The sequence below is a fragment of the Betta splendens genome, chromosome 13 (assembly GCF_900634795.4).
Source record: "Betta splendens chromosome 13, fBetSpl5.4, whole genome shotgun sequence".
Lineage (NCBI taxonomy): Eukaryota > Metazoa > Chordata > Actinopteri > Anabantiformes > Osphronemidae > Betta > Betta splendens.
Window position 1 is genome coordinate 20,251,814 of NC_040893.2, and position 27,678 is coordinate 20,279,491.

General features: G+C 47.2%; 5 protein-coding genes across 13 annotated transcripts; 2 read left to right on the forward strand and 3 right to left on the reverse strand.

Annotated features, from left to right (window-relative positions):
• The first annotated feature begins 1,943 nt into the window (after nucleotides 1-1,943).
• Nucleotides 1,944-6,331, forward strand: ostn (osteocrin). Of its 2 annotated transcripts, XM_055513710.1 has the most exons (6): nucleotides 1,944-3,121; nucleotides 3,779-3,865; nucleotides 4,774-4,994; nucleotides 5,114-5,251; nucleotides 5,327-5,466; nucleotides 5,576-6,331. In XM_055513710.1, the coding sequence occupies exons 2-4, from the start codon at nucleotides 3,779-3,781 to the stop codon at nucleotides 5,193-5,195; spliced, it is 390 nt and encodes a 129-aa protein (XP_055369685.1). In that variant the 5' UTR covers nucleotides 1,944-3,121; the 3' UTR covers nucleotides 5,196-5,251; nucleotides 5,327-5,466; nucleotides 5,576-6,331. The 2 variants fall into 2 exon arrangements, with proteins under 2 accessions (XP_055369685.1, XP_029026849.1); XM_029171016.3 differs by having other exon boundaries at nucleotides 5,327-6,331.
• Nucleotides 6,332-6,438: 107 nt separating this feature from the next.
• On the reverse strand, nucleotides 6,439-13,233 carry LOC114867889 (protein IWS1 homolog). 5 transcript variants are annotated; one of them, XM_055513706.1, is made up of 17 exons: nucleotides 13,042-13,233; nucleotides 12,354-12,436; nucleotides 11,553-12,198; nucleotides 11,367-11,432; nucleotides 11,054-11,264; nucleotides 10,724-10,781; nucleotides 10,533-10,639; nucleotides 10,152-10,302; nucleotides 9,994-10,076; nucleotides 9,590-9,719; nucleotides 9,401-9,518; nucleotides 9,178-9,289; nucleotides 8,991-9,047; nucleotides 8,203-8,259; nucleotides 7,983-8,094; nucleotides 7,667-7,818; nucleotides 7,017-7,157 (listed from the first exon to the last, which is right to left on the reverse strand). In XM_055513706.1, exons 1-16 carry the CDS (start codon nucleotides 13,082-13,084, stop codon nucleotides 7,693-7,695), a joined length of 2,160 nt encoding a protein of 719 aa, XP_055369681.1. In that variant the 5' UTR covers nucleotides 13,085-13,233; the 3' UTR covers nucleotides 7,017-7,157; nucleotides 7,667-7,692. The 5 variants fall into 5 exon arrangements, with proteins under 5 accessions (XP_055369680.1, XP_055369683.1, XP_029026833.1 ...); XM_055513705.1 differs by lacking the exon at nucleotides 7,667-7,818 and having other exon boundaries at nucleotides 6,439-7,157; nucleotides 13,042-13,230; XM_055513708.1 differs by lacking the exons at nucleotides 7,667-7,818; nucleotides 13,042-13,233 and adding an exon at nucleotides 12,836-12,972 and having other exon boundaries at nucleotides 6,439-7,157.
• Nucleotides 13,234-13,402: 169 nt separating this feature from the next.
• wdr74 (WD repeat domain 74) lies at nucleotides 13,403-15,101 on the forward strand. The gene is made up of 2 exons (XM_029171008.3): nucleotides 13,403-14,176; nucleotides 14,455-15,101. The coding sequence occupies exons 1-2, from the start codon at nucleotides 13,568-13,570 to the stop codon at nucleotides 14,965-14,967; spliced, it is 1,122 nt and encodes a 373-aa protein (XP_029026841.1). The 5' UTR covers nucleotides 13,403-13,567; the 3' UTR covers nucleotides 14,968-15,101.
• A 607-nt stretch (nucleotides 15,102-15,708) lies between these two features.
• Nucleotides 15,709-22,950, reverse strand: zgc:162872 (BAR_ACAPs and ArfGap_ACAP domain-containing protein). 3 transcript variants are annotated; one of them, XM_029170999.3, is made up of 23 exons: nucleotides 22,595-22,950; nucleotides 22,449-22,506; nucleotides 22,144-22,260; nucleotides 21,628-21,681; nucleotides 21,336-21,394; nucleotides 20,728-20,911; nucleotides 20,585-20,629; nucleotides 20,165-20,260; nucleotides 19,992-20,066; nucleotides 19,679-19,782; nucleotides 19,520-19,571; nucleotides 19,328-19,428; nucleotides 18,990-19,101; nucleotides 18,710-18,903; nucleotides 18,530-18,599; nucleotides 18,357-18,451; nucleotides 18,092-18,159; nucleotides 17,808-17,953; nucleotides 17,619-17,728; nucleotides 17,363-17,473; nucleotides 17,120-17,181; nucleotides 16,861-17,023; nucleotides 15,709-16,286 (listed from the first exon to the last, which is right to left on the reverse strand). In XM_029170999.3, exons 1-23 carry the CDS (start codon nucleotides 22,645-22,647, stop codon nucleotides 16,268-16,270), a joined length of 2,148 nt encoding a protein of 715 aa, XP_029026832.1. In that variant the 5' UTR covers nucleotides 22,648-22,950; the 3' UTR covers nucleotides 15,709-16,267. The 3 variants fall into 3 exon arrangements, with proteins under 3 accessions (XP_029026832.1, XP_040929330.1, XP_029026831.1); XM_041073396.2 differs by having other exon boundaries at nucleotides 16,800-17,023; XM_029170998.3 differs by having other exon boundaries at nucleotides 15,709-17,023; nucleotides 22,595-22,949.
• A 237-nt stretch (nucleotides 22,951-23,187) lies between these two features.
• ilkap (integrin-linked kinase-associated serine/threonine phosphatase) lies at nucleotides 23,188-27,014 on the reverse strand. Of its 2 annotated transcripts, none has more exons than XM_029171012.3 (10): nucleotides 26,679-27,014; nucleotides 25,983-26,126; nucleotides 25,719-25,836; nucleotides 25,306-25,412; nucleotides 25,076-25,169; nucleotides 24,601-24,688; nucleotides 24,368-24,498; nucleotides 23,765-23,884; nucleotides 23,559-23,640; nucleotides 23,188-23,406 (listed from the first exon to the last, which is right to left on the reverse strand). In XM_029171012.3, the coding sequence occupies exons 1-10, from the start codon at nucleotides 26,719-26,721 to the stop codon at nucleotides 23,266-23,268; spliced, it is 1,068 nt and encodes a 355-aa protein (XP_029026845.1). In that variant the 5' UTR covers nucleotides 26,722-27,014; the 3' UTR covers nucleotides 23,188-23,265. The 2 variants fall into 2 exon arrangements, with proteins under 2 accessions (XP_029026845.1, XP_029026843.1); XM_029171010.3 differs by having other exon boundaries at nucleotides 25,974-26,126.
• Nucleotides 27,015-27,678: the final 664 nt, after the last annotated feature.

Sequence of the window (27,678 nt, forward strand, 5' to 3'; positions counted from 1 at the left end):
GAACCTACAGAACCCGTAACGAGTGTCTGTTTGTTTCTCCTATGAATGAAATGAGATGCTTCCTGGTTCTGTTGTTTTTATTTGCTGTCGTCGGACGGTTGAAGCTCCTTTAACTTCCAAAGCGTCCAGCTGTTACGGGTCAACGTCAGGCTCACGCGTGGTTTCAGTGGGACTTCATGAAGGGGGCAGAGCTCTACTTCCATCCTGTGACCCAAGAAGGAACTGCATCAGCGTTGGGATCAGGAGGGTTTCTGTGCGGCTCCTTCTGTCTCTGCAGAGCTGAACTCAGGCCAGAACCACAGCTGAGCGGCGCCGGGACCGCGGTCTGAGTGGGAGTGTGTGTGTGATGGAAGCGACTGGGCCCCAAAAGAGCGCGGCTTCTTTAAGTGTTCGTCAGTCAAGCCTCCTGCTGCAGGTTCTGGAAGCCTGAGATCAGAACTCTAACTGGGCCAGTAGATGTTAAACAGCGTGTTTGCTCCCCTTAAAGCGGTTGTAGGATGAAGAACTTGGACCTGGTTTCAGACGCTGCTCATGAACCTGCCTGACTGGCTCAGTGCTCGTGTCACTCAAACACCTGACACGTCTGTTCCTCTCATCTCACTTCCTTTTGCACCAGAGGAAACGTGAAGGCCTGTTTACATGTGGCCCAAATCAGATGCAGTCAAAGGTTCAGAGGCAGAATCCACACATTCACACGTTCCAGCTCCAGAGAACGGGGACATTTCAGCTGCTCGGGTTTCAGGCTGATGCGTTTCACAGGTCGGTGCTGGTGTGTGAAGGACGGGTTGGGTCCTGGTCACGGCCAGGAAGCAGTGACGGCTGCGGTTCTGTGGAAGAGCACACGGGCTCCAGCAGGTGGGACTCGCTGGGAATCCCCACCGCCTGTGAACGTTTCCTTTTCCATCCTCCTGCCCACTTTCCTTCAGCTCTCATTATCACAGAACCACAGAAATGAGACGTCCGTGCATTTGTTTCCATCTGAAAACCACATCAGCTGCTCTCAACACGTCCACGAGCAGGCGTTCATACGGTGCAGCCTCACATTCTGTGCATTAGGACGCTGCGTATCAGGGTGCAGGTCTGAACGTGGACCCTTTACTCAGATGCTTGTTTCAGCCTCTGCATCTGAGATTAGAGGAACGACGCAAACCTGAAGCAGCTCAGACCTTCACCTCAGCTGTGTGTGAAAACAGGAGGAGCGGCAGCAGGGAGCACCCGGCTCTGAGTCATCTGATCCGTGTGGGCTGGGTTCTGACGGTTCTGACGGTTCTGACGGGTCAGCGGACACTTGTGTGGACCACAACAGCTCTGTGTGGTTTCTGGGTGTTTCTTGCACTTTCTGTACCTTTGTACCTGAATCTCCATAGAACAAACATGGTGGTGACGCCTGTTCACTGCCTCCTTCTTTGTGACATCTTTCAGGGAACCTGACAAGTGCTTTCACAGCGTTTGGTCGGCCATGTTGGCTCCACAGGTCCTGTAGCCTGTTGCCATGGTGACATTACATTGGATGTTGGAGTAAACATTCAAGCCTGAAGATGAAGAGCCAAAGTGCTGACTCATCTGTACGTCTCCTTGTTCCTCACGTAATTACAGGTGATGTTGATTTAAACTTTAGCATTATCTTAACCTGAAGCTGATCCTGGACCAGCCTCCTTCAGCAGGTCAAACCATGCTTTGTCTTTGTTTTCAGAGGTGGGAAGCCATGAGTGACTGACCTGAACCAGGTTGTAGCGTGCGTGCGTGTGTGCGTGCGTGTGCGCGCGTGTGTGTGTGTGTGTGTGTGTGTGTGTTGTGCGTGTGTTGTGCGTGCGTGTGTGCGTGCATGTGCGCGCGTGTGTGTGTGTGTGTGTGTGTGTGTGTGTGTGTGTGTGCGTGCATGTGCGCGCGTGTGTGTGTGTGTGTGTGTGTGTGTGTGTGTGTGTGTGTGTGTGCGTGTGTGTGCGTGCATGTGCGCGCGTGTGTGTGTGTGTGTGTGTGTGTGTGTGTGTGCGTGTGTGTGCGTGCATGTGTGCATGCGTGCGTGCATGTGCGTGTTTGTGTGTGTGTGTGTGTGCGTGTGCGCACGTGATTATTAGCCCATTACTGTTATTAACCCAGGTGTGTTTTCTCAATGACCCAATCCTCGGTTCTGGATGGAACCAAGGTGACCCGGCCCAGGCTGGAGGCAGGTCACCATGAGAGAGGGCCCTGTAACTCGTAGCAACAGCAAAACATCCAGAAGAGTCCTTGCCAGCCAGAACCTCTCCAGCCTCAACAGAACCAGGGCCCAGTTCAGGTTCTCCAGGTGTCATCAGATTTAGTCTCAACCACTTCTTTTACTGCTGGAAGAGAATGTCCTGTATTGAATTGCTTTGGACCAACAACTAAAATGATGCTGCATGTTTCTTCTTCTGTGGTGGTTGTGCATCTCAGCTAGGTCTCAAAAGCAGCAACACGAGCTCTTCACTGATGATAATTAGTCTTTTTGCTTGTGCATTTCTCTTTTTTGTTGTTAACCCAGAGCTGAGTTGGAAGCAGCACTGCTCTCTCAGCAGGTGGCCTCTCTTTGGGGACTGAGCTGAGATTCCAGTGACTTTATGGGATGGAGTCATGAAATCCAGGTCGTTCAGAGCAGAGCAGAGCAGGAAGATGATGGAGGTTGAGTCGTTGAGCCCACGTCGCCCTCTCGGCTTTAGCTGCTTGCTCAGCGTCTCCATCTGAAAGGTGCCGATCACTGGGCCCAAACATACAAAGCTTATTTTCATTCCAGATGGAAGACGAGAGGTGTTGCTGTTCAGGCCCAGATTCTTAAAAACAGCAAGTGAACTGAGAACAGCTTCACATTTACAGCAGTGGATATGAATGACTGTGCTCACAGGAGGAGGAGGAGGCCAGATCGCTCCCACGAGGATTCATTAACAGGTAATGGCCCAATGATGAAATGTCAGACACACAGTGGAAAAGACTAGAGAAGCACAGGAAGTGATGTCATCAGGAGCGGAGGTTGCTGATTGGACAGAAGATTCCCAGTCAGCTGTTATAAAACCTGATGTGAAGCTACAACAACACAGAAACAGAAAGAAGAGACGGCAGCAGCAGGACAGAGCTGCTCCTCACTGAGACTGAGACCTCTGTCAAGGTACACGGTGTGTGTGTGTGTGTGTGTGTGTGTGTGTGTGTGTGTGTGAGTGAGTGAGTGAGTGAGTGAGTGAGTGAGTGAGTGAGTGAGTGAGTGAGTGAGTGAGTGTGTGAGTGAGTGAGTGAGTGAGTGAGTGTGTGTGTGTGTGTGTGTGTGTGTGTGTGTGTGTGTGTGTGTGTGTGTGTGTATGTGTGTGTGTATGTGTGTGTGTGTGTATGTGTGTGTGTCCCACCAAGTGACGGTCAACAGGCGTTTATTTGCAGGAACGGAAAATCCTAAAATTAGCAGATGTTGCTGGACAATACAGTGAGCTGAGCTAAAAGAGTCCTGTGTGTGTGTGTGTGTGTGTGTGTGTGTGTGTGTGTGTGTGTGTGTGTACAGGGGGTGCTTCAGTTAAAATGATCTGAAGGAAATCTGTTACAATGTTCAAAAAGACTGACTGTATGAATAGATTAATTCCAGAGAGAGGAACCAGCCACATGTCAGATAAACTGTTTATTACGGACACAACATCTCAAAGAAATAAATAATATATTTAAATGATTGCATTTCATTTCATAAAGTTGCCAAAAAAAGATGTTTTACTTTGTACTTGAATGTAACCTGTGAACTAACGACCAAATGACGTGAGGCATAAACGTGTCTGTTGTGCTGCAGATGCACGTCTGCGGCTGTTTGCTCGTGTCCGGCCTGGTGTCCATCATCCTGCTCCACTGCAGCGACGGCCTCAGGGTCCAACCGCAGGTCAGAGCCCACGCGCTGTTGGTCGGTGGACGGGTTCCTTAGGTCCAGGTCCAGTCAGGTGACCGTAGAAGTGTTCAGAACCGGTTTGAGGTTAGTTTGGTACCAAACTCCAGCTTCCTCACGTGACGACAGAGGCCCAGAGCATCACCAGCCTCCAAAGGCCACAGAACCAGCCAATTTAGAACCCGTCCGAGCCCACTTCTCTGGTTCGCTGGTTCTGCCACTGTCTTTCAGTCATTAGCTGCTTGTTTATCACCAAGCGAGCCTCACTTCTGGTTTGGTTGTCTGTTCTTTAGTTGTTTGAGTTCGTTCTCAGGTGTTTGAGCTGACAGTTGGTTGTTTAATGCATTTGATAGTGATTTTTGAACTGATGCACAGATGAACCGCTGGAGTCATCAGACCTGGATCAGGCTCGGTATCAGACGGTGAGGAAACACATCAGATTGAATCACGAGGGCCAAGCCAAACGGGCCGACCTCATATCAGGTGGAGACTGAACAAAGCTGTGAAACCTGAACATGCGAAGTGTTTAGTCTGGTTGAAGCCTCCCGGTCCGACCCATCAGAGGCGGCGGCGGGACAGGAAGCCAGAAATCACTCGCTGTCGGCACTGTGATGTCAGAGACGAACCTGAACGTGGATCCCTGATGCTTGAAAACACAGGACACTGAGCAGGACAATATTTTCTCTAAGGAGACTCCCTGCTGGAAAATCAAACATCAGCCAGTCCAATTGTTGATGTAACACAAGGTTTGTAGTCAGAACAGCACTTAGACTGATCCCATAGTCTGTAACCTCTCACCAGCTTTAGTTCCTGTGGCCCTGCCCTTTATTATAATACTGTCCCTTGCTTCAGGACATAGACCCGTCCCACACTCCTTTACGCCTCATTCTGTCCTTGTGTTTCAGCACTTAGACTGGACCGCGTCCACGTCTTCACAGCTCCACCCCAAAGAGGTGAAGGAGAGGAAGGCGCTTAGGGTGAAGCTGCTCCGCGCGGACGATCAGGTGGAGATAGAAAATGATGTCATGGAGCCAAAGAGAAAAAGGAGTTTCCCTGGTAACAACGCACCACTGGATCGCCTGTCCATCAGCTCCATGGAGACCAAGCAGGCGACGAACAAGCAGAGGTGGAAGTGAACACAACCCTGGAAACATGCTACAAGTGTAGACATCCAACATTTTCACAGTAAACCAAACAAATCAAAAAAACTCTAATACTCAAGTTTCTTACCTTCTGTTTTCATAGCAAGGAGTTGCCACGGCAACGAGTCAAACCTCCTCCCATCGACAGGATCGGCATAAACCGGCTACCAAACAGCCGAGGGTAGGCTGCTGCCCCCCACTGTGACGGCCCGGCCCGCTCCACAGCGCCCCCTCTGGACAGGTACAGTACCGCAAGAATTCGCCCGTAACGACGGTCGGCAGGTTAAAACTCTGAAATGAACCTGTTTTTCTGCAGGGCATCACCACCAATGCATGAAACACAGCCAGTCACCTGCTGAGCCACGCCCCCTACCTGCCAATCACCACCTTCACTTCACCTGGACACCAGCCCCACCTGCGTCACCTAATTTAGAACTCTGCAAATGCTGCATTCAGGTGCTGCTCAGCAAATTCATCACTCAGAGCAGCAGAACGTCTAGGTTTTAGCACAACTGTGGAAATGGCAAATATCACATTAAAAAAATGAATTTCCTCTATTTAACAGATATAAACTGAAAGGAAAGAACAGTGGACACACTACAGCATCCCTGTTGTTCATGATTCATTTCAATATCACTTTAAACAGAGTTTTCAACCTCTGATGTTTCCAAAGTGAACATTTGGATGAAGCTGATGCAGTTTTCTGGGGCACCACCTGAATGCATCATCGTCCCTCTGACTCTGACTGGAGGCGTTTCACCGCCTTGACGTTTCTTTGACAGGTTTCCACTGCACCAGCGTCAGGTCACTTCCATTGCAAACACGAGACGCCGACTGTTCCCAGTGTCCTGTTGTCTTTTCTGCTGCAGCAGCTCTTCGAGGAGACACAGAAACACGCTGGAGCGCTTCAGCCCATTAACTCTAATCTAGAGCCCCACGACAGGAGCCGCTGTTGGTTTCTTATGAATAACTTCCCGTCAGCAATTCCAACGAGTGCTGTGTCAGCACAATAACTGTACAACACCAACCATAAAATAGATTTAAAAGCCAACGCTGGTGCAGTGAAGACATTTTTCTCTTCTGAGAAAAAATATTTTTTGTTCAGTGCTGTTAAATGCTTACTGCCATAATGAGCAAAATAAAGAGTAAATGTTACTGAGTGAATGTGACCATCGGTGACTGTAGTTAGTGGTAAACGTAGCTTTTCCAAAGGAGGACTTGGACTCGATCTTTATAAAAGGTGAAGGTTTCGTGTTTCCTAAACCCATGAGCTACATGTTGAGGACGGAGATGACTTGGTTACAAATAAAACCTATATGTAGAGATAAATTAAATGTACCTCATTTCTTTTCTTCATATTTATTCAGGGTTTGGGCTTTAGACACAGACGCAGGTGATGGTTCTGTAGAGTTGATGGGAAGGATCGGGTGACTTTCCGTTGAGTCTTTATTTAGAAAAGTATCATCAGATACAGAACAGTGCAGACAGAGGAGCTAATTCACAACACAAGGAGTCCTAGCGTGTGAAGGTTGGACATGATCCTGTCAGGAGCAGGAGGTTCATCAGAACCATTAGCAAAACACCACATTCAGAAACAACGTGGCAAAATATCAAACATTTGACTATGAATCACTAAATGACGGGTGTTTGGACAGAAAACCAAACTCTCAAATGCTCCTTCATCCGGCTACACTTGAAACCATCACATCACATCATGCTCAGAATTTTAATTCATCTTAACTACAAACTCTTAGTTTGCATTTTAAAACCTGGCGTCGGGTTTAAATGTAGCTGAACACGAAAACAAAGTTAAAATAAGTAACGTTAGACAACAAAGTAGTCGTTCTCTTATTTTTGGAGCTGATTTAGTCTTTTGTCCAGACACTGGATGATTCCTGTTACTTCAGCAGATGCTGATATTCTGACTCCAATAAGGCAGAGCTTGACCTGAGGAGGGAGCATCATTGCAGGACTGTTACGGGACAAAACATTGAAGTGAATAAATCCTACAGAGGCTTTGATCAGAGCGGCATCCGGTTCCCTTCCACGCTGATCTTCACAGCGTGACCCGTCTTCGTCAGGCGCCGGATGTCCGCAAACCTACGCATCTGTTTATCAACGCGGGACAAACCCTTCTTCATCGGACCCTGGGGAGGGAACAAAGCAAAAAGCACCTTTAGAGGGACCTGACTGGCATCACACGCACCAGATTCAAGCATCAGCTTTGGTCACATGAAAAAAAAAAAAACAGTTTAGTTGGAAGGTTCGCGTTCAGCTGAGCCAAACGCAGCAGGGTCAAGGGTCAACTACAGGGACTAAGCACGTTCCGTCACTCAACAACAAACTGTGTGGCCACTCAACTTCACACTCTTCTGCTGCTTCAGAAAACATGTCTTAACCACGTTAAATGCAGCCACAGACTAAACTAAAGAAACTCAGCTGAGGTTAGAAGAAGCTGACGATGTTAGAGGCGCCGAGCTCTGCTCAAAACCACCAGCTGTAGCTTCAGATGAGCCCAAGAACAGGCATCGTGCTGAAGTAGCACGTAAAAGGAGCAGAAGCAGGAATTCTGGAGCCGTTCTAGGAACCCACTGTTAGTGCTGGTACAAGCCTCCTCTCCGTCCTTCATCTGGCCACACACCATGCACAGACTTACTGCCCCCTAGGGGTGGAGGGCAGGAGCTACAGAGGCATCCTGTTCCCTTCGATGCTGATCTTGACGGCTCCTTGAGGCCGGCGCATTTTTCTCTCCTCTGCAAAGCGACGCTTATGTTTCTCCAGCAGACTGATGCCTTTTTTATATCCACTCTACGGACCAATCACAGCTCAGCTCGTTAAATCCTTACTGAACCAGAACAAACCTTTCCCTTCCTTTGTGCAGAACTTGCTTTTTCCACAGTTTATATGTACATTAATCTTTGGAGTCGGAGCATCGCTGCCACACACAGGGTCACAATTTGGTTACTACTCACCCTGTTGGACTCAACCTCCACGTTCCACTTGGGTCGTACAACGTAGTCTTTGTTGGAGGGCATCGGAACCCGAGCCCTGGCACAGAATCCTGGGTCACCAGGTCGTAAAGCTCTGCAGGGGGGAGGAGGAGAAGCCAGTTAAGACAAGGCTCATCTTCATCTAGACGCAGTTTAAAAATGACCAAGAGGCTCTTTGTTTGGACCAAAACCTAATACTTACTTTTCCTCCCCAGTCAGCTGTTTCTCCAGATCTCTCCGAGGCGTCTGACCTCCAGAACTAAAGACAGAGACATGTTGGATTGAGTTCTCAGCTTAAGGATCAGATTCTGTCCTGACGAATCTGCTGTCGCTGCTCTGCACAGTAAACCCGTTAAAACAAACTGATGGTGACTGACGTTTCCCACTCTGGGCACAAAGACACCGGCAGAGGCTCATGCTATTATTGGCAGTCGACACCTCACAGCAGTTAGTCAGCGCCTCAAGACTGAAATACCAGAGAACCTCGGCTGCACTAACAGAGCTGCAGCTTGAAGTAGGTTTAGATGGAACCGATGGAGGAGTGTCTGGTAGGAACCAACAAAGTCTCCTTGTTCTGCCAACAGCTGAGACAACAGAACCTGGGATCTGACGAGCACCATGTCAGGCATGTTTCAGCTGCCAGAACCTGATGTCAGCTGGTGCAGTAGTCAGAACACGGAGGAAAAGCTTTCACAGTGACAGAAAGACAAGAAGGAGGAATGTTGTTTATAACGGAGTTCCTGTAGCACCTTCAGTACCGGATCTATTGGTTGTGTTTGGGATCCAGTGGATGCTTTTTTATGACTTATGCTCATACAAGCACAAATGTTTCTAGATTTGAGGTTTGTGGGACCTTTCTAACACGTGTCCTGTAAAGCACCCCCGCTGTTACGTTACGACAAGGTTCAGCACAGATGAGACTCTGAACTTGTAGTTGCTGAGCCATCATTCTACAGGCTTGCAGTGCAAACATGCAGATTTGAACTGAACCTGATCGGTGGAGAGAAGACGTCAGGCTCCACCACTCTCTCCACCTTCTGAGGTTGACTGAGGGAGGAGGATGAGATGGAGAGATGAAGGTGTATGAACGAAGAAGCACCAGGTGAAAAGCGGTGGGTGGTGGGTGAGATTGGGTCAGACAGAGAGACACGACTCGAAGTCTGTGTCAGTTCAGCACCTTAGTCTTCGTCTCTGTGGCATCTGCTGGTCCAGGTCTCTCTGCTGTCGCTCCTCTCTCGTCATGCCTTTATAGTTCGATGTCAATCCGAAGATGGGCCGCGACCACTCGTCTGCACAGAGTGATGCTCATCATCAGCGTTGGCGCTCACACACAGACACATGCAGTACTTGACCCCTGGCAACCTTAGCTGCTCTCCTGGCGAGTGTTTTGCGGCTCTTACTGATCAGTTTGAGAGCGAGGTCTTTGTTGGACCGGGACTCTTTGGGATGTTTGTACAGGAACATGATAGCCCGTCCGATCCCACTGTGCTTCAGAGTCTCCTGACTCACACTGGGCAGCTGCACAGAGACACGGTGAAAACCCCAAACCAGTGCTGCTGCTTTAAACCCACACTCAGCCTTACACGTACCTCCTGGAGGATCCTTAGCAGCTCCTCTCGGATTCTCAGAGCCGGCAGCGATTTGTCTGGGAGTGGACTAATCCACTCTTTTATGGCCGACATTACTCCACTGTCGATGAACGTCTCCTTTAAGTCCTGTCTGTGGGAACAATAACACAACGAAGCTCAAAGATGGACTAAAGCAAAAGATATGACAGATTACGGATATGTTGATTGTACTGTGAGATCTGGTTGTAGCTGTTGGAAACAGTGAATACATGTGTATGTACTGTTCATACATTTCAGAAATAAGGAGAACGTACATCAGTAACATCTCACTCATTTACAGGAGGAGATTTTAAGCCAATTTGAAAGACCACAGTAACAGTAAAGCCTGAGATGTGAGAGTGGTAACTGGTAGCAGCAGCTCTTACTTCTTCAGGTGCATGACGACTTGTGGCAGCAGAGTCAGTTTCTTCAGCGCAGGCTTCTTCTGACTGTTCAGCGTTCGGTCCTCCTGTAAGAAATGCACAGAGTCAACACAAGGTGAGCGACGCAGAGCGGAGCCGGGCTCTTGTTGTGGTGAGCGGACCTCGGCAGCCTCGTTCATCTTGGTGATCATGGCGCTGACCAAGTCGTCAGCGTCACTGATAAAGGTCCCGCCGTCGCGATGCCGTCTCTTCCTGTTGTTCATGGCTTTCCTCTTGGCGAGCATGATGTCGAAGTCGGACATGAAGCTGGTGCTGGACACAGTTTAGGATGACAACTTTGAACAGGCAGGTGAAATAGGTCATTTCTTCATAAGACAGAAAGACATAAAAGCACACAGAGCAGCCGTCAAGGTTTAAAACTGCTCTTTTACTACATTCACAAAACATGTTTCATTATTATTTGATGGATTTGACTCGTTGAAGACTTAAACAACAAACAGCTGATCAACTTAAAAATGACCTTCCTTTAAATAACCACTTACTCTTGGCCGCTACGGTCGACTCCCTCGTCAGAGTCGGAGTCCTCCTCCATCTGCTGCTTCTCCTTCGTCTCCTTTTTCTCAGCCTCCAGATCTTCCTGGTTGAATCCCTGCAGGAGGAGTCAGAGTCAGTGGCACCAGGTGCTTCTCCATCAGCTGCATCTGTGTGTATTAAAGCAACATGAGACGCTCACCGTGAACTCTTCCTCCTCTTCATCTCCAGACTCTCCAAAAATATCAGCAATCATTTTCCTGCAAGAAATCAAGTCAAAAGTTAAAAAGGAGCAGCTTGTAGAGTTTTCTTTTTTATAGGTTCTGTGAAACATTTAGGATTTCTAAATTGTGACTGTATTTCATTAGTTATTACAGTTAACTCTAGACTAAAAGGATCAATTAACCTTCAGTTATTTTGATTCCCTGACTTTCACAGACGATGAGCATCCCATAAAAGCCCAGCCTGGTCCTGATGCTGCATTGGCCAAGAGTTTGTATCTTGGCTTGGCTCTGTGTACTCCAGTACTCACTCTTCCTCGTCGCCATCTCCAGATTCGCTGTCGCTGCCAAACAGCGCCTTCTCGTCCTTTTCTCCGGCCGCAGCCTTCGCAGTGTCTTCCTCACTTTCGCTGGCTGAGCCGAGCTCCCTCAGTTTGGCGGCCAGACTCTTATCGGGACCACCTGAAGCCCCGTCGCTGTCTGTGTCCTCGTCATCAGACACCGCGCGACTCCTCTTCACCACTGACGGTCACAGAAAACACAGTTAGTGTTGTGTTTGTGGCAGCGATGGGTAGGCCTGACACACACGCACACACTATTCATTGAGCCGCGTTGTCATCATACCTGGCTTATCTCGCTTCTCATCGTCCTCATCCTCACTGTCAGACAGAATGGCTTTCTTGCGCTTTACTGCATCCCGGCACAAAAGAAAAACACATTACCAACACATTAACCAAGCTTTGGTCTGAGGGTTCATCAGAGGGATGGACATCACAATGACGCTAAAAGGGTCTGGGTCTGGGTCTGCACCTGGCTTCTCGTCATCGCTGTCATCTTTCTGCTCACTCTGCTCCTGCGTCTGCTGCTCTCCATCACTTCCCGCTGCAGCTTTCTTCGTCTCTTCCTCCTCATCGTCACTGTCAGACTGCATCACAGACTTCCATTTGCTTCCTCCACCCTCGCCCTCCTTCTCACTGGCAGCGGCCTGTGCTGAGTCGCGCCTGCCCGGTGTCTCTGTGTCAGAGTCACTGTCAGCATTGGACCGGTAGCTGGGGGACACCGCAGGCTTCGCATCCTCGTTCTCGGACTCGCTATCTGCTGACGCTTTGGGCCTGTTCTCCCCCTCTTCCTCCATGTCCGAGCTGTTCCCCCTCTGTTTTGGAGGAGACAGCCCCTCCCCATCCTCGTAGTCTGAACTTCTACGTCTGATGGGCGACTCGTCCTCATTGTCTGAACCACTCCTACCAGTCCTGCGTTTGACCGGGGACTCGTCGTCACTGTATTCCAGACGAGGAGCCTCCACCTCCGAGTCACTTTTGTCGTTGCCGTCGTGGCCCCTGGGGGCCTCGCCGTCTGAGTCGCTGTCGGCCCTTCTGTGGTCCTCGTTGTCTGAGCCACTGGCCGCACCGCTGGCCTCCATGGTGTGTGGACCCTCCTCATCATTGCTGCCGTCATCCTGTTAGGAAAAACACGCCCGAGTCTGTAGTTGTGAAATGAGCCACGGTGTGAATTCAAAGTCACCATAAAGGAGTTTGAGGGAACAGAACCTTCGAGTCATTTAGAGGAAGAAGACAAAAGCAGACTTTACTGTGACAGTAGCCTCAGTCTGACCTCAGAGTGATGCCTGTCGCTCCTCATCTCCTCCCCGTCTGACGCTGGGTGCTCATCCTGAACCGGGGTCCCGCCTCCATCATCTGCAGAAAGATACGCTGACACTATTACACAGATCTGACTTCACTCAGACATGAGGCGCAAACGTGGTTTCGGTGGCTGGAGTTCATCCGCGTATCAGCGCCTTCAGAGTGAGGCTGCTCCATCAAAGGCGTGTGAAACAGAAACCTCTGTCCTGCTGCCATCACACGCGTCGTCACTTTCACGAACCGTGGGCACAGCCCAGGTATGAAGGGAAAAGCCGATAATAAAGAACAAATGTCTTCTGAGGTCATTTTCTATTTAGGGAAACGCTCAACACTCGCCTCGTTCGTTGCGGTGGGTCAGCAGGTCGAAGCCAGAAAGCTGCTTATGACCGAAACACTAACACACACGAATAAGGTGATGCTAGCGGAGTGGAGCAGGTTCGCATATGGACCCACCTGGCAAAGCATTACACCACGTTCCTACGCTTTCCTGAAGATTAATGTGAGACGCAGGGCCTCCATTCGTCTAAACACGTAGACGGCTGTTACTGCCTCATGTGTGCGGCCCTAAACATAAGCTGAGATCCGGTTCTGGTGAGTACCGGGATCTTTTGCCTCCACTTGACCTGATTCGTGAGAAACAAAGCACAACAACAGTTTACCGAAGCGGGTTCCGGACATGAAGTCGTCATCTTCTCCGTCCATGTCGAAGACGAAGACAGCTTCGGGCTCGGGTTCGGGTCCGAATTCGCGAAAACTCTCGTTCTGTGTTTTTGTTTAAGATGAGGAAAAATAGCCCAGAAAGTGAAACAAAGTAACACTGCGTCGTCGAAGCTAGCAACCACTGAAAACCCAAGATCCAAAATGGAGGTACCACAGTCATTTGCGCACGCGGTCGCGTGGTAATGACGTAACGTTGAATAAACTTTATTAATACCTATTAATTATTACAACTTAACTGTATTCTTACAGTTGTTTATGGCATTTTGGCCACGAGGTCGTACGTATGAAACTCAAACTTTAATAATCAATATTGAGTATGTTTAGTAATGTTGTATAACTTATACATACATATTTCTTTGGGGCTTTTTTATTCTGACGTCACTGATACGCGACACAGTTGGTGAAGGATCCACGCGTGTTTTCGGGAACAGCCCCAAAGTTTAAGTTAAATTCCTTGCTTTGGTGATGGAGGACCGCAGCCGGCTTTGCTCCGTGTGGTTGGGCTCGGAGACCGGGATTCTGAAAGGGGTCAGTGTGTCCCGGAAACAGGCCTTCAACTTCTGCAACACGAGCCAGCTGAGCCGCGACCAGGAGGTCCGCGCGTTGTGCTGGGGCGACGCTGCCGAGAGCGAGCTGCTGGTCGGTTCCGTAGACGGGACCGTGAAAACCTTCAGCGTCGAGAAGGGCGTATTCACAGAGACCCGGCGCTGCGGGGAGACCGCGGACGGCTGCTTCACTGGGCTGGCCACGCTCGGCGACTCTGCCTTGGTCACTTGCGGGGAGTGCGGGACGGTGCGGGTCTGGAGGGAGGACCGCAGTGAGGCCGTGATGGAGCTTAACGCGGGGAAGAACGTGTGCAGGATGCGTCAAAACCCGGTACACCGGCACAAAGTGGCCACGGGCGGGAAGGAGAACGGACTGAAAATGTGGGATCTGGAACGACCCGAGAAACCCGTGTTCACCGCAAAAAATCTGCGGGACGATTGGCTCGATCTGCGGCGTCCGCATTGGGTTAGAGACGTGGGCTTTATCCCGGACTCCGACAAAATGGTCACGTGCACAGGTTACCACCAGGTGAGTGTCGCGTCTGTTTACGCTCAAATCACCAGAAAGTTCATACTGCTACTCTTGCAACATGTTGGCAACAATCAGTTCATATTAACTCTTAGAACTTGCTCTTGTTACTGTAGATTTGGATCATTTCAAGTTATCGAAAGATTAATTCACATTTAACAAGTCTCAGACGTTCACTGTCACTTGTTTGTCATTATCTGAAGCCAGTGCGGAACCGATTTAGAAAGTCCAGGTCCTGCTTCCTGTTCTGATGTGTCTGTGTGGATGTTCTGTGTTAGGTCCACGTGTTTGACCCATCGTCCCCCCAGCGGCGCCCGGTCCTGGAGGCCGAGTACGGCGAGTACCCACTCACCGCGTTGTCTCTGCCCGCTGCTGGGAACACAGTGGTGGTTGGAAACACCCATGGCCAGATCGCTGTGCTGGACCTGAGGAAGGGTCTGGTCCGTGGCTGTCTCAAGGGACTGGCCGGGGGGGTGCGGGGACTGCAGTGCCACCCCTCGCAGCCAGTAGTGGCATCCTGCGGCCTGGACCGCTTCCTCCGCATCCACGCCCTGGAGGACCGCAAAGTGCAGCACAAAGTCTACCTCAAGTCCCGGCTCAACTGCCTGCTGTTGGCCAGCCGGGACCTGGAGGACGGAGGGGGGGTGACCGAGCAGGGGGAGTCCCAGGTGGTGAAGGAGGAGGAGGACGAGCTGTGGGACGCAATGGAACAGGTGCAGGATGTGCAGAAGAGGAAAACCGATGACGAGGAGCAGCCCCAAGAGAAGAGGAGCAGGAAAGGTCAAGACTGAGAGGCGTTTAAGGTGTAGCCTGAGTGTGGGACATTTGAACACACTGACTCATCATATGGTCACTTGTATCATTCTCTCACTGTTAATTGAAGGTCAAATCTCTACAAATAAAATCAGTTCTAATAATATCTTCAGTCATGTCTTGTTGACGTTTTTATGTAACATTTAGTGTTTTTCAGTTTATTAGCTTACAGTACATTAGATAAATATAACAGTGATAGGAGATATTGCGACCTGAAATTTGTTTTTTACAGCAAACAGACTTTTCTCTGTTTCAACTTGAGTTTTAGAAACAGTTACAGATTTTGCAAAAAGAAAAAATCCATCACAGCAGTTAATTTTTAACTTGTGTTGTTGCTACTACCTAATCAGAAGCACAGCGGAGGATAAATAGTAATAAAATCCTTCCTGAGTTCAGCAACAGTGGAACAGAAAACTATCACTGTGTCACAGTGGGCAGATGTGACCAGATGTGCAGTTTAATAAAAACAAGTGAAGCACGAACACTGGCTGACTTTAATATCACTTTACTGCTGAATTATAGTTTAATCCCTAGAAAGTTGTTAATTTAGAAATATTCAAGTAAGAGCTTCTATTTCAACTTGTATCTCAAAATATTTTAACTTTTACCCTTATGAATGTGTTCTTATGGTATTTTATAGATAGTAATACCCAGCAAGGCTGGAACTGACAGAACCTAAAACCTGCTGAATCTGGTACAAATCACTGACATTCATCAGCACGTCTTCATACATTTTATTAAGCAGTAGCTTCACATTAGTAACAGACTGGGAAATGTGTTTTTAGAAATGATGGATTAAACCTGAGGCAGAAATCAAACCTGCCAGCCTGAACTCAGGAGAGAAAAGCTTCCAGGACAGGATGTTGAGATCAAACAGCTTCCTGGCAGGTTTGAGGTTCTAACAGCCTGGGTGGTCATTTGTTCCAGTAGGAACAAGCAGCATTGGGAGATGGAGCTCAACTATGTTGGTCCACTTCAGTCTGATAAAAAGAAACCCTGTTTTAACCACAGGCCTTAAGCTGGAAATGTGGTTACATCCCATAAGAAACATGAAACACTTCAAAATATTGTAAATAACAGGTAACAGCAGCTACAGTTTGAATCCTTTTCTGAGCACATGGTTAAAGGCTACAAACGCTGAGCCACACTCAGTTCCCTCCTCCCATTACAGATCACTGTCCAGGGAACCAGGGCTGAGCAATGCGATCCAGTGACAGTCATGCTTCCAAAGCAGCCAATGGACACTGAAAAAGAAGGAGCCGCGTCCAACAGGGGGCGCTACACTACACTGAGAACCCTGTAACCACAGCAGATGAGAGGCAGACACATTAAATCAGCGGAGGAGCAGAATCATACATGCATCTATTCCTTTGCTGTATTAGCATCACTCCTGGCTCGTTTCAGTACATGCACTGGTTATAAAGGCTGACCTCTACTGTGACCAAGGATTAATAAACCTCTATATGATGAATAAAGTCATTTTTGACAGAGCTTCTGCAGGACTTTTCTTTCTTACTCGGTGTACATACATACATACTCGTTCAGCTAGTTGGAGTATGAAAGCTTTATCTGGCTGCTGAACTTAATTTTGGTAATTTATTTGTTATTTGGAGTAAAAATCTTTTAAAACCTGTCTAATAAAAACTTTTTTTTCAGTAAATGTTATTTAAATGTTTGTGGATTCAAATGTAAAGCGTTTGATCAGTGCTTTGACCAGTGAGGACCAAACCACAGGTGTGATAACTAAGACAAAGCATAGCTGCAGTCGTGTTCTAGTAAACACTGCACATTATGTGTAAGCAATATTTACAGGTTAGACAGTCGCTGACTGTTAAAAGCTGCCTGGGGCACTTTGAGTTTCTGTCACCGACATCTTTTCAACCCTGCGCTGGCTGTTGGTGCTCTTTTTTGTGTCTCCCCCCTCCTCCTCCTCCTCTCCTCCTCGGCTGAACCGCCGTCTGCTGAGTCTCTCTGGATCGTGTGACGCCATGTTGCTGAAGTCACGGAAGATGTCCTGAAACGTCTCATCGTCCCCTGAGGAATTATACCACATCAGTGTTTGCAGATGCTTGTGAAAGGTAAAGGTCAAAGGTCACAGATGTTAGTTGTTGAGGTTTCAAGCATCCGTACCCACGGCTCCAAAGATTCCCTCTGAATCCTTCATCTCTTCATTCATCCTGGCCATCCGCAGTCTGAAACCAATAACACAATCATTGTTCCCTTGTCATCCATCCATCATTTCTCTGCGATTCCAGATGCTGTCTGTGAAAGTCAGGATGGGAGAACATGGACCCAGTTCCACCTGAGTTTCACCACATCCACACGCTGAAGTTGACCACAACATCTCACTCAGAAATACACTACAAAACTCACAGAGTGACGATGTCAGCATTCGCTGTTTCCACGGCAATGGCCAACGGGTCCTGTCCGCTCTCATCCACAGCGTATTGATTGGCTCCTCTCTTCAACAACAGACACACCTGTCTACAACAGCCAACAGAAATCACCCAAATCAATTTTTTTCCAGATGTTCAAGGTAACTTCACAACCAGCAGCGACACACATCCTGTGTTACATGTATTGACACCCAGCGGCCCTGACAGCCCCGCGGCCGTGGGTGTGTGGTTACCCGGTGTGGCCCGCAGCGGCCGCGGCGTGCAGCGCCCCACGTCCTCTCAGGTCTCGGTGGTTGACGTTTGCTCCGTTCTGCAGCAGATACTCACAGGCCAGCAGCGAGCCCTGCAGGTCACAGAGACAAACCCAGAACTGACTAACAGCTACAGGTCAGGAAGTCACGTCTGCCTGATCGCCTCCTCACCCCAACGGCTGCTCCAATCAGCGCCGTTCGGCCCTCCTCCTCAGCGATGCTCACATTAACCTGCACCCCTCTGGCCAAAGCTGCTGCCATGGCAACCAGATCTCCCTCCAGAGCAGCCTGATACAGACGCATCCTGGCATTATGCTCTGAAATAAATAAGGTTGTTCATCCTGCTTAAATGTCAATCATGTAAATTGTAGTGAATGCAGATACTGTATATCATCCTGATACCTCACACAGTTTTCTACCACTGAAGCTGAAGCTTCACTTCTGTTGATCCTCACCTGAGCTGCTGTTCTGCACAAACCTCTTCTCCACATACTTCTCTCTGATCCACGTCTCCTTCTCTGCTCTAAAAGGCAGATAAATGTATCAGGTAACCAGCTCACCTCTGTTTCTACAGCTCTGCACTCACTTACATCTAATGTTTCATCAACATCAATTACTGACAAGCATCTGACACATCAGGCTTATTCTGCTGCTTCTGCCCAGTAAAACATCCATCATAGTTTCTGTTGATTCACACATCAGTGCGTCAGGAGAGTTTACCGTGAGCTGCTGGGCCTGGGTTTGACTGGTCCTTCCTCTGAACATCGCGCCTCATAGATTTGGTTCATGACACTATTCCCTAAAACACACAGCAGCTGAAACGAGAACAGGAGCAGTTTTATATCAGCAGGTGTTCATCCAGAGTTCAGACCTGACCTGAGTGTTTGCCCTACCTTCAGCTGTTCAGTCTCCCATGAGTCCAGAGTAAGAGATCGCACCTTGGACAGGTGAACACCCAGACTCCTAGAAACATGATGTCATATTATAAAGAAACTATGGAACCAGCAGCTCTAAACTGAGTTAGACAGTGTGGAGCCTTTATGGTTCAGGTTATGACCCTCTCTCCTACTCACCTGTGGATGCCGGAGCACTCGATGCACATGGTGACTCCCAGGTTCACGGAGGCCCAGCGAGGCTCTTCCTCCCCACAGTCGCAGCACCGCTGGTTCCCAGGGCCGCTGAGGGCCACACCCAGGGCTGGTGGTTTGTGCGTGGGGGGGGCCGGTGAGCTGTTCCCAACACACACCACAGGTGGGGGGTCTTTGGCCTGTGCACAGAATGTATTGTGTTTGACCTCTAATCAATTCACTTGAATTGTCATGAATGCACAAATGCTTTTCCCTTTTTGCAAACCTTTGTGAGCAGAGTGTCTGTCCCTTCCCTGTAGGCCAGGTCAATGCTGCCCTGCAGAGCGCTGAGCCACGCCTGCTTCAGCTGCTCCGAGTCGGCCTGCAGAGCACAGCACCTGACAAAAAGTATCTGTGAGGTGGCTGAATAGAACCAGTTTTAATCTGCAGGTTTTACCAAGAACAGTGCCATTCAGTGTTTACACTGGTGACTTTGGCCTTTTCCATAACATTACAGGAAGTTGTGCAGTATTGGTAATTGAGTTTTCTTCTATAAACGACTGATATGCTCACACAACAATTAAAACGAACTGTTTCATTGGTGATGGTTAACATGGGTCTCACTTCTGGACAGAGAGCAGCTCGAAGCAGAAACGTCGGTCAATGTGCTCCAGAGATTTGACAGCGCACAGTCTGAGATCCTCAAACAGAACTACAGCGTCTTCCTGCAGCACAGACACAGACATAAACATGGGGGGGGGTCTCCCAACATCAGTCTGACAGCGAGGAGCTTTACTACTACTTGCTCTCTCTTACCTTGTGTGACTTTTTGTAAAGGAGCTGGTTGTCTCTGATGGAAAACCAGCATCTGAAACCAGTTTGAAAAGTTAAGTGAAGCATTGGTAACACTTTGATGTGACAAACAAATGATTATAGTGTGAGTATCAAACATACTAACACACACTAAATCTCTACCTTTTCCAAGTTTTGGATTTCCTCCTGGATCGTTTGAACAGGTAACCCTGAATGATGTCATCGTTATCAGGGCATGAGCTGGCCAGAAGCTCACCTGAAGCATCCTGAGCCCAAACATGTGCAAGTGTTAACCATGAGGTGCTTTGAACTGTACCTAAATATAGACAAGATGTTCAATGGATCCAGTCTCTCTCCAAAGATCTGTAACAACACTGCTAGAGCTAGAGCAAATTTATTCCTCAACAAAATAGATAGAAGAGGTCCTGGCAGACATGTAAAGAGATAGATGTGAGGAGGACTAAGGAATCCTTACTCTCTGCTGGACCAGCAGGTGTGTGTTCTCCAGGTCCTTTCTTTTAGCTGCACATTCACCTGACAGCTGGGACAGCTGAAAACCAGATAAAAGAACAAGTAGAGGTCACACAATGGAGCAGGAACCTGGAATCTGTGTTTCATGTGAAGTTAATGGCAGAGAGAGGTCTGGACCTGTGCTGCCATGGTCTTCATGGTGGGTTCCAGGTCTCTGAGTAGGTCAAAGCCTTGGTGGAAGAAGGTGAACTGAGCGTGGACGTAGGAGAACACCTGCCATCAGACAAAGACAGACGTCAGTGCTGTAACCACTGAGGGACAGAGTCAGCTCCCTGAGGGGCTGGAGAACTCATCCCAGTCCATTCAGAGAATCAGGAAACTAGAAACATCATTTCCCCATGAGCAGTTTTACTAAAACAGATAAACAACAACAGCAACACTGAATATGCTAAAATAATTAACCTAATCTGGAGGAATCCAACCCTGGCCTGATGACAGCTTTGTAGTGAACACAGACATGAGACTGGCTCCTGAAAAGCTCACTTCCTGAAACGCTCCATCTAACTAGTGGCATCGCTACATAACAGCTGCACTCACGGAGTTTAAGATGTCGATCTTCTGCTGGGTCTTAAAAGTGTTGAGCTGAAAAACACCACACATGCAGAAAACATTCTTTTATTCAAATATGCACACGCTAAAGGTGCTTCCCACCACAGGGGCGCTGCTGATGGCGTGTGTACCTGCAGGCAGTAGTCCAGGGCAAAGTGTTGGTAGCATTTGCGTGTGGCGAGAAGCAGATGACTCGCTCGCTCAGCGTCTGCAGCTTTGTGTCGAGACACCTGAGCATTTTTTGCCGCCGCCGTCTCCAGGTCCTCCCCGATCCGAACAAACTCCCTCCTGGTCTCCGCCAGCTGGGGAAGGAACCTCGGAGTCACAGAGAGGGTCAGAAACACAATAAATACCACCAACATGGTCAGGATTATTCAGTCTCTAAGATATAAAGCACTTTATATTAGTTCTTTTCCTTTTTTTCAAACTCAATAATAAACAAATAATAAAAAGGTGAGTGTTACTATTAGACTGGAGAAAACTACTCCCTAACCCTAACCCACTAAAAATGATGTCAGTGGGATAGACACCAGTGAACTAAGAAGTGCAATAACAACTTCAGTAAATATACTTATTTATGTTAAACATCTAAGGATTAAAACCAAACAAAAACAACAATGTCCATCTGATCCAGGTTTAGACTGCTCTGAATTGTTTGACACAATTGGTTTGTTTTCCCATCACCAACATGGAGCTTGTTTAACATTTCTCTCTTCAGTCTGACCTGTGTTGGACTTACTGTGTGCAGAGGTTTGTCAGCTGTTGGCTGATGGCTCTCTGAGTCTGATCAAACAACATCTGAGGAAAAAACAGACACAGATGAATACAGAAGTGCAACAACTGCAGGGTTCAGGTGATGCAGATGTGCTGAACGCTGAGCTGGTCAGCGAAAAGCTAAACTGGAACTGAGTTGTGCGTTTCAGTTGCAGACAGAAAAGAGCTTCTCAGCTGTCTTTTAATAAGATGCTTGTTTGTGAAAAACTAAACTGATGCAACTAATTTGAATAACTGTCAAGAATTGGTGCACTCACCGTGTGAAAGCTGACCATTTCCTGCAGGCCCAGGTTGAACTGGTTCAGACAGCTCTGTAAGAGGAAGGAAACAGGACGTCAGTACCAACACACATCTATGAGTTAGTGAGTGTCCCACAGATCCACAACCACGTGTGCTTAAATGTACAAGAAATTATTTACAGCTCACACATGTGCAGTGTGGACATCAGAGGAGCTTGCAATCCTATTACTATTACTATTCATAAATATCACTAATGCAAATTTCACAAAAACTATGCAAATGTCACAAAAAACACAAGTTTGTATGTTTAAGAAAAAAGCTTGGGACTTTTCAGAAAAGAAAAGCTAAAAAAACGATACAGTAACTACTAGAAATGATATTGAGCTTCTAATGATAATTAGTAACAAACACCCTGCTAACTAGAAATGATCCTGTTATTATAAAGTGGTAATAGTAGTTTGGTAGTGGTGAAAGCAACAACTGATAGTTGTAAAAACGACTAGTATTAGCCTTAGTATCATGTAGCTCCATACAGTAATGACGCTGCCCTTCTGGGACATGGATAGCCCCGCCAGGCCACTCAAAAACAGCTGATTGGCTGCGCTGTACGCTTGTCCCGCCTCCACCATCTTGCTGCACAGCTTCATCACCTGATTGGTCAGACAAACATAGGTGAACGCCAGGCGTCCAGTAACGGTAATCAGAAAAAAACAAGGTCAGGAAAAAGTATACACATAAATGACAAGTGAATGTAAGAAAGGTGTGTAGCAAAAACAGTAGAAAGAACAGCAGTAGCGGTAACGGTACTGGTGGTGGACAGAGTTAGTAGCGGTGGCACCTTGTCCAGTTGTGTCTCTAGCACAGAAACCTCCGTCTCAAACTGATCCAGGTTCAGTCTAAACAAAACAAATTACACGTCATTAAACCTTTGCGCATGTGCGGTTTGTCAAACCAGGTGATGGATGCGTAGCGTTGTGTGTTTACCTGAACTCAGGTGAGTCTTTGACGCACTCCTCAAAGTCCAGCAGTGAGTCCATGTTTCCTGACTGCCGGTGTTCGTGAAACCTGTCAGATCCGTCGCATTCTAGCCTGTTAGCCAGTTAGCCACACAACTCATTTTGCTGCTTATATGAAACTCCGTTCATGAACCGGGAAAGCCACACAATCAGCGTCCTGCACGACACGCATGTTGTTGCAGCGTAGACCACAATGTGTGGAAAATACTTCGCAGAAATTTCAGGAAAACAGCTGTCGGTCCATCCCGCAGCCGATGCCTGTTGTTGTTGCTAACCAACCGCTAAGTGCCGTCAGAGATCCGGATGGATGGGTGTCATCCAAACACCAGGGGACAGCGCCACCCCACGGCCCGGGGTGGTACTGCAGCCACAGCAGCTTGGTAAGCCTTTAGTTACCACTAAGGGGAATTCACTTTCATTTTTAATGTATGGAATCAAATTTTTGTACCCCATCTATTCTGACACTTATACATATTAAAGTAACTAATCTAATAAAGCCTAAAAGAACAGCTTACCTTTTATAACTATTCATTAAATTTATATATGATGCAAAACACATGATTTTAACAGCAAAAGCATTTTATTAAAAAAAATGGGAAAAACAAAAAGACAGAGTTGTAAAGAAGATGATGACAGTATTTAGAAGCACACTGAAACCAGGATCACAGTGACATTATCAGCACAGCCGCGTCTCACCGCCTCGCTCGCCAGCTGATGGCAAGCAGCTTCAAAGCACAGCTCCTCCTCCGCAAACCCTGGTTTCTGCTCCACACTCCTCTCCTTAATGACAAATTAAAACTACATATAAAAAGGTGACACCTTTATAATTGTACACAATTTCATTGTGCACACTAATACAGTTATTACGGTAGCCAAAGGTAAGACATAAGCAGCAGGATCTGGTAAAGACAAGATTTCAAGAGCAGAGGCACCTGCAGGATGTTAAGGACGAATTTCACAACTTCATCAGCAGAGAACACTTTAAACAGACCGTCACAGGCAAGAATTAAAAACCTGTAGAGACACAGGACAGGAGTAGGTTACAGACGATGCCTAATAAATGTGCAGGTGAGGACGTAATGTGAGGTGAGCAAATGGCTCACTTCATGACATCATTTAATGTGTGTAGTTTTCTTGCCTGTCGTTGGCTGTGAGCTGACACCTCCTCAGGTCGGGGGTTGAAATGACTCCACAGCGTTTGTACTGGCCGTCTCCGATAGAGCGAGACACCTCGAGGACGCCCAGGACTCTGCCGTCCCTGCAACACGAACAGTGACACTTTTCCTTACGAACCACTCTACAGTTTGTAAAACCATCAAAATATCGTTGTGGTTCTTCACACTGAAATGACACTGAATGACAATGAATTTATTTTTGAGAATGTAATAAATTAGTCAGTGCTCAAAATAACTACTACTACTATAATAATAATAATAATATATACTAATAATAATAGATAATAGTGTGATTTGTGTTATATAATAATGCCAGTCATATCTACATACTATGACATTTTCATGGTTATGTATTAATGGTTTAGGTGCTGTTTGTGCTTTAACAAGTTTTGCTAGTTTATCAACATTCTGCCTTCACTATATGGGCCCTAGACACCTTATTGCCTCTATTTCCAGGCTAAATGCTGTGGAAACTACACCTTCTGGTTAGCCTATAGCTAAAATCTGCTACTTTTTATATTATATTTTTTATATTATATGTGTGGAAGTCTGCGAGTCTTGTGTACCTGACAGTGCCTCCTGCTCTCTGGATCCTCATCCTTTCCTCGTAGATGGTTGGGTTGTGTTCTTTAGTGAGGGCCAAGGTCACCGATCTGCTCTCACCCTCTGCTGCTGCCTCCATCCGACACAACACCGCCTATAGGCAAATGCGACACAACCATAAGCTTTGGAAATAAGTTTGCTTTTACATGTTGGAAAATAATGATAATAATAAAAACTAGTGTCAATCCCAGTTTACCCTGCTGTCACCCAGATTGGCCACATAAACCACATCATCCACCACTAGCACACAGGTGGCTGTGGAGCCATCCTTCCATGCTGGCTTCCTGTCCACAACACAGAGAGAAGAGATAAGTGAGACTGAATATAAAGATACAACACAATTTAATGTGTTTAACAAATAAAACCATGATGTTTTAAAGTCTTGGGGACCCTTTATATTGGTTTCAAGCTTGTTCTACTTTTCAAATGAACACAGTTACAAGAAGTTGACTTTATAATTATCTGCTCCTACTTACACTGTAACTATGTGACGTATCACTAGATCATTGTGATGAAACATGAAGATTGTCAATTAAATTCTACAGATCATCCAAAATTTCTTAAAAGATTCATAAATTTAAAGTGAATGTCTAAAAGTCTATCATTCAGCTATATTCAGTTTGTTTAAGGCTGTAAGATCTACAGCTGAGGTTTTTTTTTTTTTAACTCACTGGCTGGAGGCCTTCTTCAGAAAGTCTTCGTCGGTCTGGCGGAATGTGTCTAAAAGACATTTCTTAACCATTTTGTCTAAATTCTCAGAATCTCCTGAAAAAAAATTTAAAATGTAATCCTTACGACATTTATTTTCTAAAACATCACAACAAATCATCACAATTTCAGTACAAAGCATATCTAAATATTGAAAATTACATGCAAACCATATCTATCAAGCTGAACTCACCACTGGGGAACTTCTTTGCCAGGTTGTGGTGGAGATGCTCGGCAGCAAACTGAGAGGCTCGGGCTCCACCATGACCATCAAACACAGCGAAGTATGAGACACGAGACCTGTAGGACACACACACAAAGTTAGACACGCAGCATCAAAGTATTTGCACACCTTCACGTCCGGTCACAGACAAGAGAAGGGTTCCAATACAACACCATTCTAATCAGCCAAAGACTGTCCATACAAGGTAAGAGGTATTGCTCGAAAAATCACCTGACTATTACAACAACAGTGTGACTGTTGGAAATGACTAATCCATACAAAGCAGAAGAAAAAAATGTGTTAAGTAGTCAGTTCAATAAAATCCCACCAATGTCAGTGGATAAATGATTAATCTGAATGTGAATAAATAGAAGGTTTCTTACACTTGTGATGGCAGAGTTGACAGACAACTGCTCATGTCTGGCAGCAACACGTGAGCATCCTGCATCTCCTCCCGCTCCCCACGCCTGGCAGCCACATAACCTTTCAAGGTGGGGAGGCCTGAACAATGACAACACACAGTGTGGGTCCAGTTGTTATTCTTCACACTCACCTCTACATGTGACATTCCCTCCACTCTGGAAGCTTGGATTAGAGGAAAAGAAGCAAACAAACATTGTGGTGGAACAGCTGAAAACCTTCTTTACAAACTTTCTTGATCTCCTCAGGCTGCTCCTCATTTTGGTCAGTGTGGCCGTCAGAATGTTCTCGTTTCCTTCGCACACTTTTCACATCCTCCTCACCGCTTTTAGTGGATTGTGGCTGATCTATGACTGCAACAGGAACGGGACCTGAGGGAAGATCCAACACAACAAAGCAACTAAAACGTACACCGTTACAATCTAGAATTATGCTTGCACTCCTCTACATTCAAACACTCTTGATGTAGAAGGATTTTTCTATGAATATTGATTACTATATATTATTTGAAAAAAAATAAGGGTGAACAAAGAGCGTCCAGGTTCTAAAGGATTCTCGGTAAACGGCATCCTGAGCTTCTAGGTTAGACAAGTTACTGAACAGCTGTTCCATGTGGACTGCAAATTGGTCCAGATTTTAGATTATACAGTGCTTTAATTCGGATATCACTTGACGCACTTAAATCATTTTATAAACTAATTACACCTCTGGTGAACCTCCTGTTGCTGTGTTTAATCGATCTTTATGGGTTTTTGTGCATGGCTGTGAATTACAGCTAAACTACTCTGTTTAGCTTCGACTAGATGCTAGCGTTGCGCTAAATGCAGGAACTAGCTAAAGGGGGTTAAGTAGTATCTGCTGCTGGTTCAGAAACGATAAGTACCACTTTCACTAGAACATAAGAGTGTGTGACCTGCACTTACCGGTGGTCTGTGTGGGTTCTGGCAGGTCGTCAAACAAGTCCATTCTGTTAGCTTTGTGGCTAGCCACTTGGCTAACTACCTTCCAACTGCACCGCTAGCCCACAGCTCTGTGTGTGTCACAACCTCAGATAATACACCAGCTCCGCTAAACACACCAACACCAACTGTCCTCTGATAAACTGTTTACTCACTATTTTAAGTTGATGGTTAGCTATAGCGTCCAGACTAGCGTCACGTTAAGGCATCGAGCGCTATTTCCGCTCGCAGCCTTCACGATAAAAGCCTAAAGAAGAATACGAATAAAGGAGGTCCAGCTCCTATGAGCAGAAGCTCCAGGACGAACCAGAACCTTTGCACAGTTTGATAACGCTACACATTATTCTGCCCAACGTGCGGTGTGGGTTTATTAATAGGCCAAATGTGAACCTTTTGGATTTCTGAAAGGTGAAAAACCCTTACTTTGTAAAGTGCCTTCAGATCACTTCTAGTGTAAAACTGTCAATGTACAGGTTCAGGTACCAAATTAATGAGTGCCTAAAGTAAACAACACAGCAGCTGCCGTGGGCTTCGATCTGGCATGCATTTTCTATACGTGATTTTAAGTCCCCCTTTTGCAATACGAGGTCTCCTTTCCTCAATCCTTCCCTTCCCTCCTTTCCTCCCCTCCTCTTCCAGGCCTCTGTCCTCTGCTCCTATTGGCTGACACCCGTATAAAGGGGAGGGGGAGGGGAGGGTTCATTTGGCTCCAAGCTCTCCATCAGGTCCCGCAGCCAGAACCGGACCCCTGTGGACGTCGCGTGAGCCAGCAGCCGGTCTGACGTAGACATGGCGCCGCTGCTCTTCTGCGTGTGGATCCTCAGTCTTCACAGCGACGCCCAGCAGCGTCCCGAGCGGGGGGACGGAGCGGTGCAGGCCGGTCCCGGCAGCGTGGTTCCGGACAGAAGAGCCGCGCTGAGCGGGTGGGTGAGCGCACACGTCGAGTGATGCGGCCTGTAGTCGA

Bases quoted from the DNA above. Each gene is read 5' to 3' on its own strand.
- ostn (XM_029171016.3), top strand. From the start codon at position 3,779: ATGCACGTCTGCGGCTGTTTGCTCGTGTCCGGCCTGGTGTCCATCATC. The intron at 3,866-4,773 runs GTCAGAGCCCAC...CTTGTGTTTCAG, and splicing joins GCCTCAGGGTCCAACCGCAG to CACTTAGACTGGACCGCGTC. The intron at 4,995-5,113 runs GTGGAAGTGAAC...CTGTTTTCATAG, and splicing joins CAGGCGACGAACAAGCAGAG to CAAGGAGTTGCCACGGCAAC.
- LOC114867889 (XM_055513705.1), bottom strand. From the start codon at position 13,084: ATGGACGGAGAAGATGACGACTTCATGTCCGGAACCCGCTTCG. The intron at 10,782-11,053 runs GTGAGTACTGGA...GATTTCTTGCAG, and splicing joins GGAGATGGCGACGAGGAAGA to GAAAATGATTGCTGATATTT. The intron at 10,077-10,151 runs GTCCGCTCACCA...CATTTCTTACAG, and splicing joins AGATGAACGAGGCTGCCGAG to GAGGACCGAACGCTGAACAG.
- wdr74 (XM_029171008.3), top strand. From the start codon at position 13,568: ATGGAGGACCGCAGCCGGCTTTGCTCCGTGTGGTTGGGCTCGGAGACC. The intron at 14,177-14,454 runs GTGAGTGTCGCG...GTTCTGTGTTAG, and splicing joins CGTGCACAGGTTACCACCAG to GTCCACGTGTTTGACCCATC.
- zgc:162872 (XM_041073396.2), bottom strand. From the start codon at position 22,647: ATGGACTCACTGCTGGACTTTGAGGAGTGCGTCAAAGACTCACCTGAG. The intron at 19,102-19,327 runs GTGAGACCCATG...ACTTTTTGTCAG, and splicing joins GAGCTGCTCTCTGTCCAGAA to GTGCTGTGCTCTGCAGGCCG. The intron at 17,474-17,618 runs GTAACCACACAC...TGGCTGTTGTAG, and splicing joins GCCGCTGCGGGCCACACCGG to ACAGGTGTGTCTGTTGTTGA.
- ilkap (XM_029171010.3), bottom strand. From the start codon at position 26,721: ATGGACTTGTTTGACGACCTGCCAGAACCCACACAGACCACCG. The intron at 26,127-26,678 runs GTAAGTGCAGGT...ATCTTCCCTCAG, and splicing joins AGAACCCACACAGACCACCG to GTCCCGTTCCTGTTGCAGTC. The intron at 25,413-25,718 runs GTAAGAAACCTT...TGTGTCCTACAG, and splicing joins TCAACTCTGCCATCACAAGT to GTCTCGTGTCTCATACTTCG.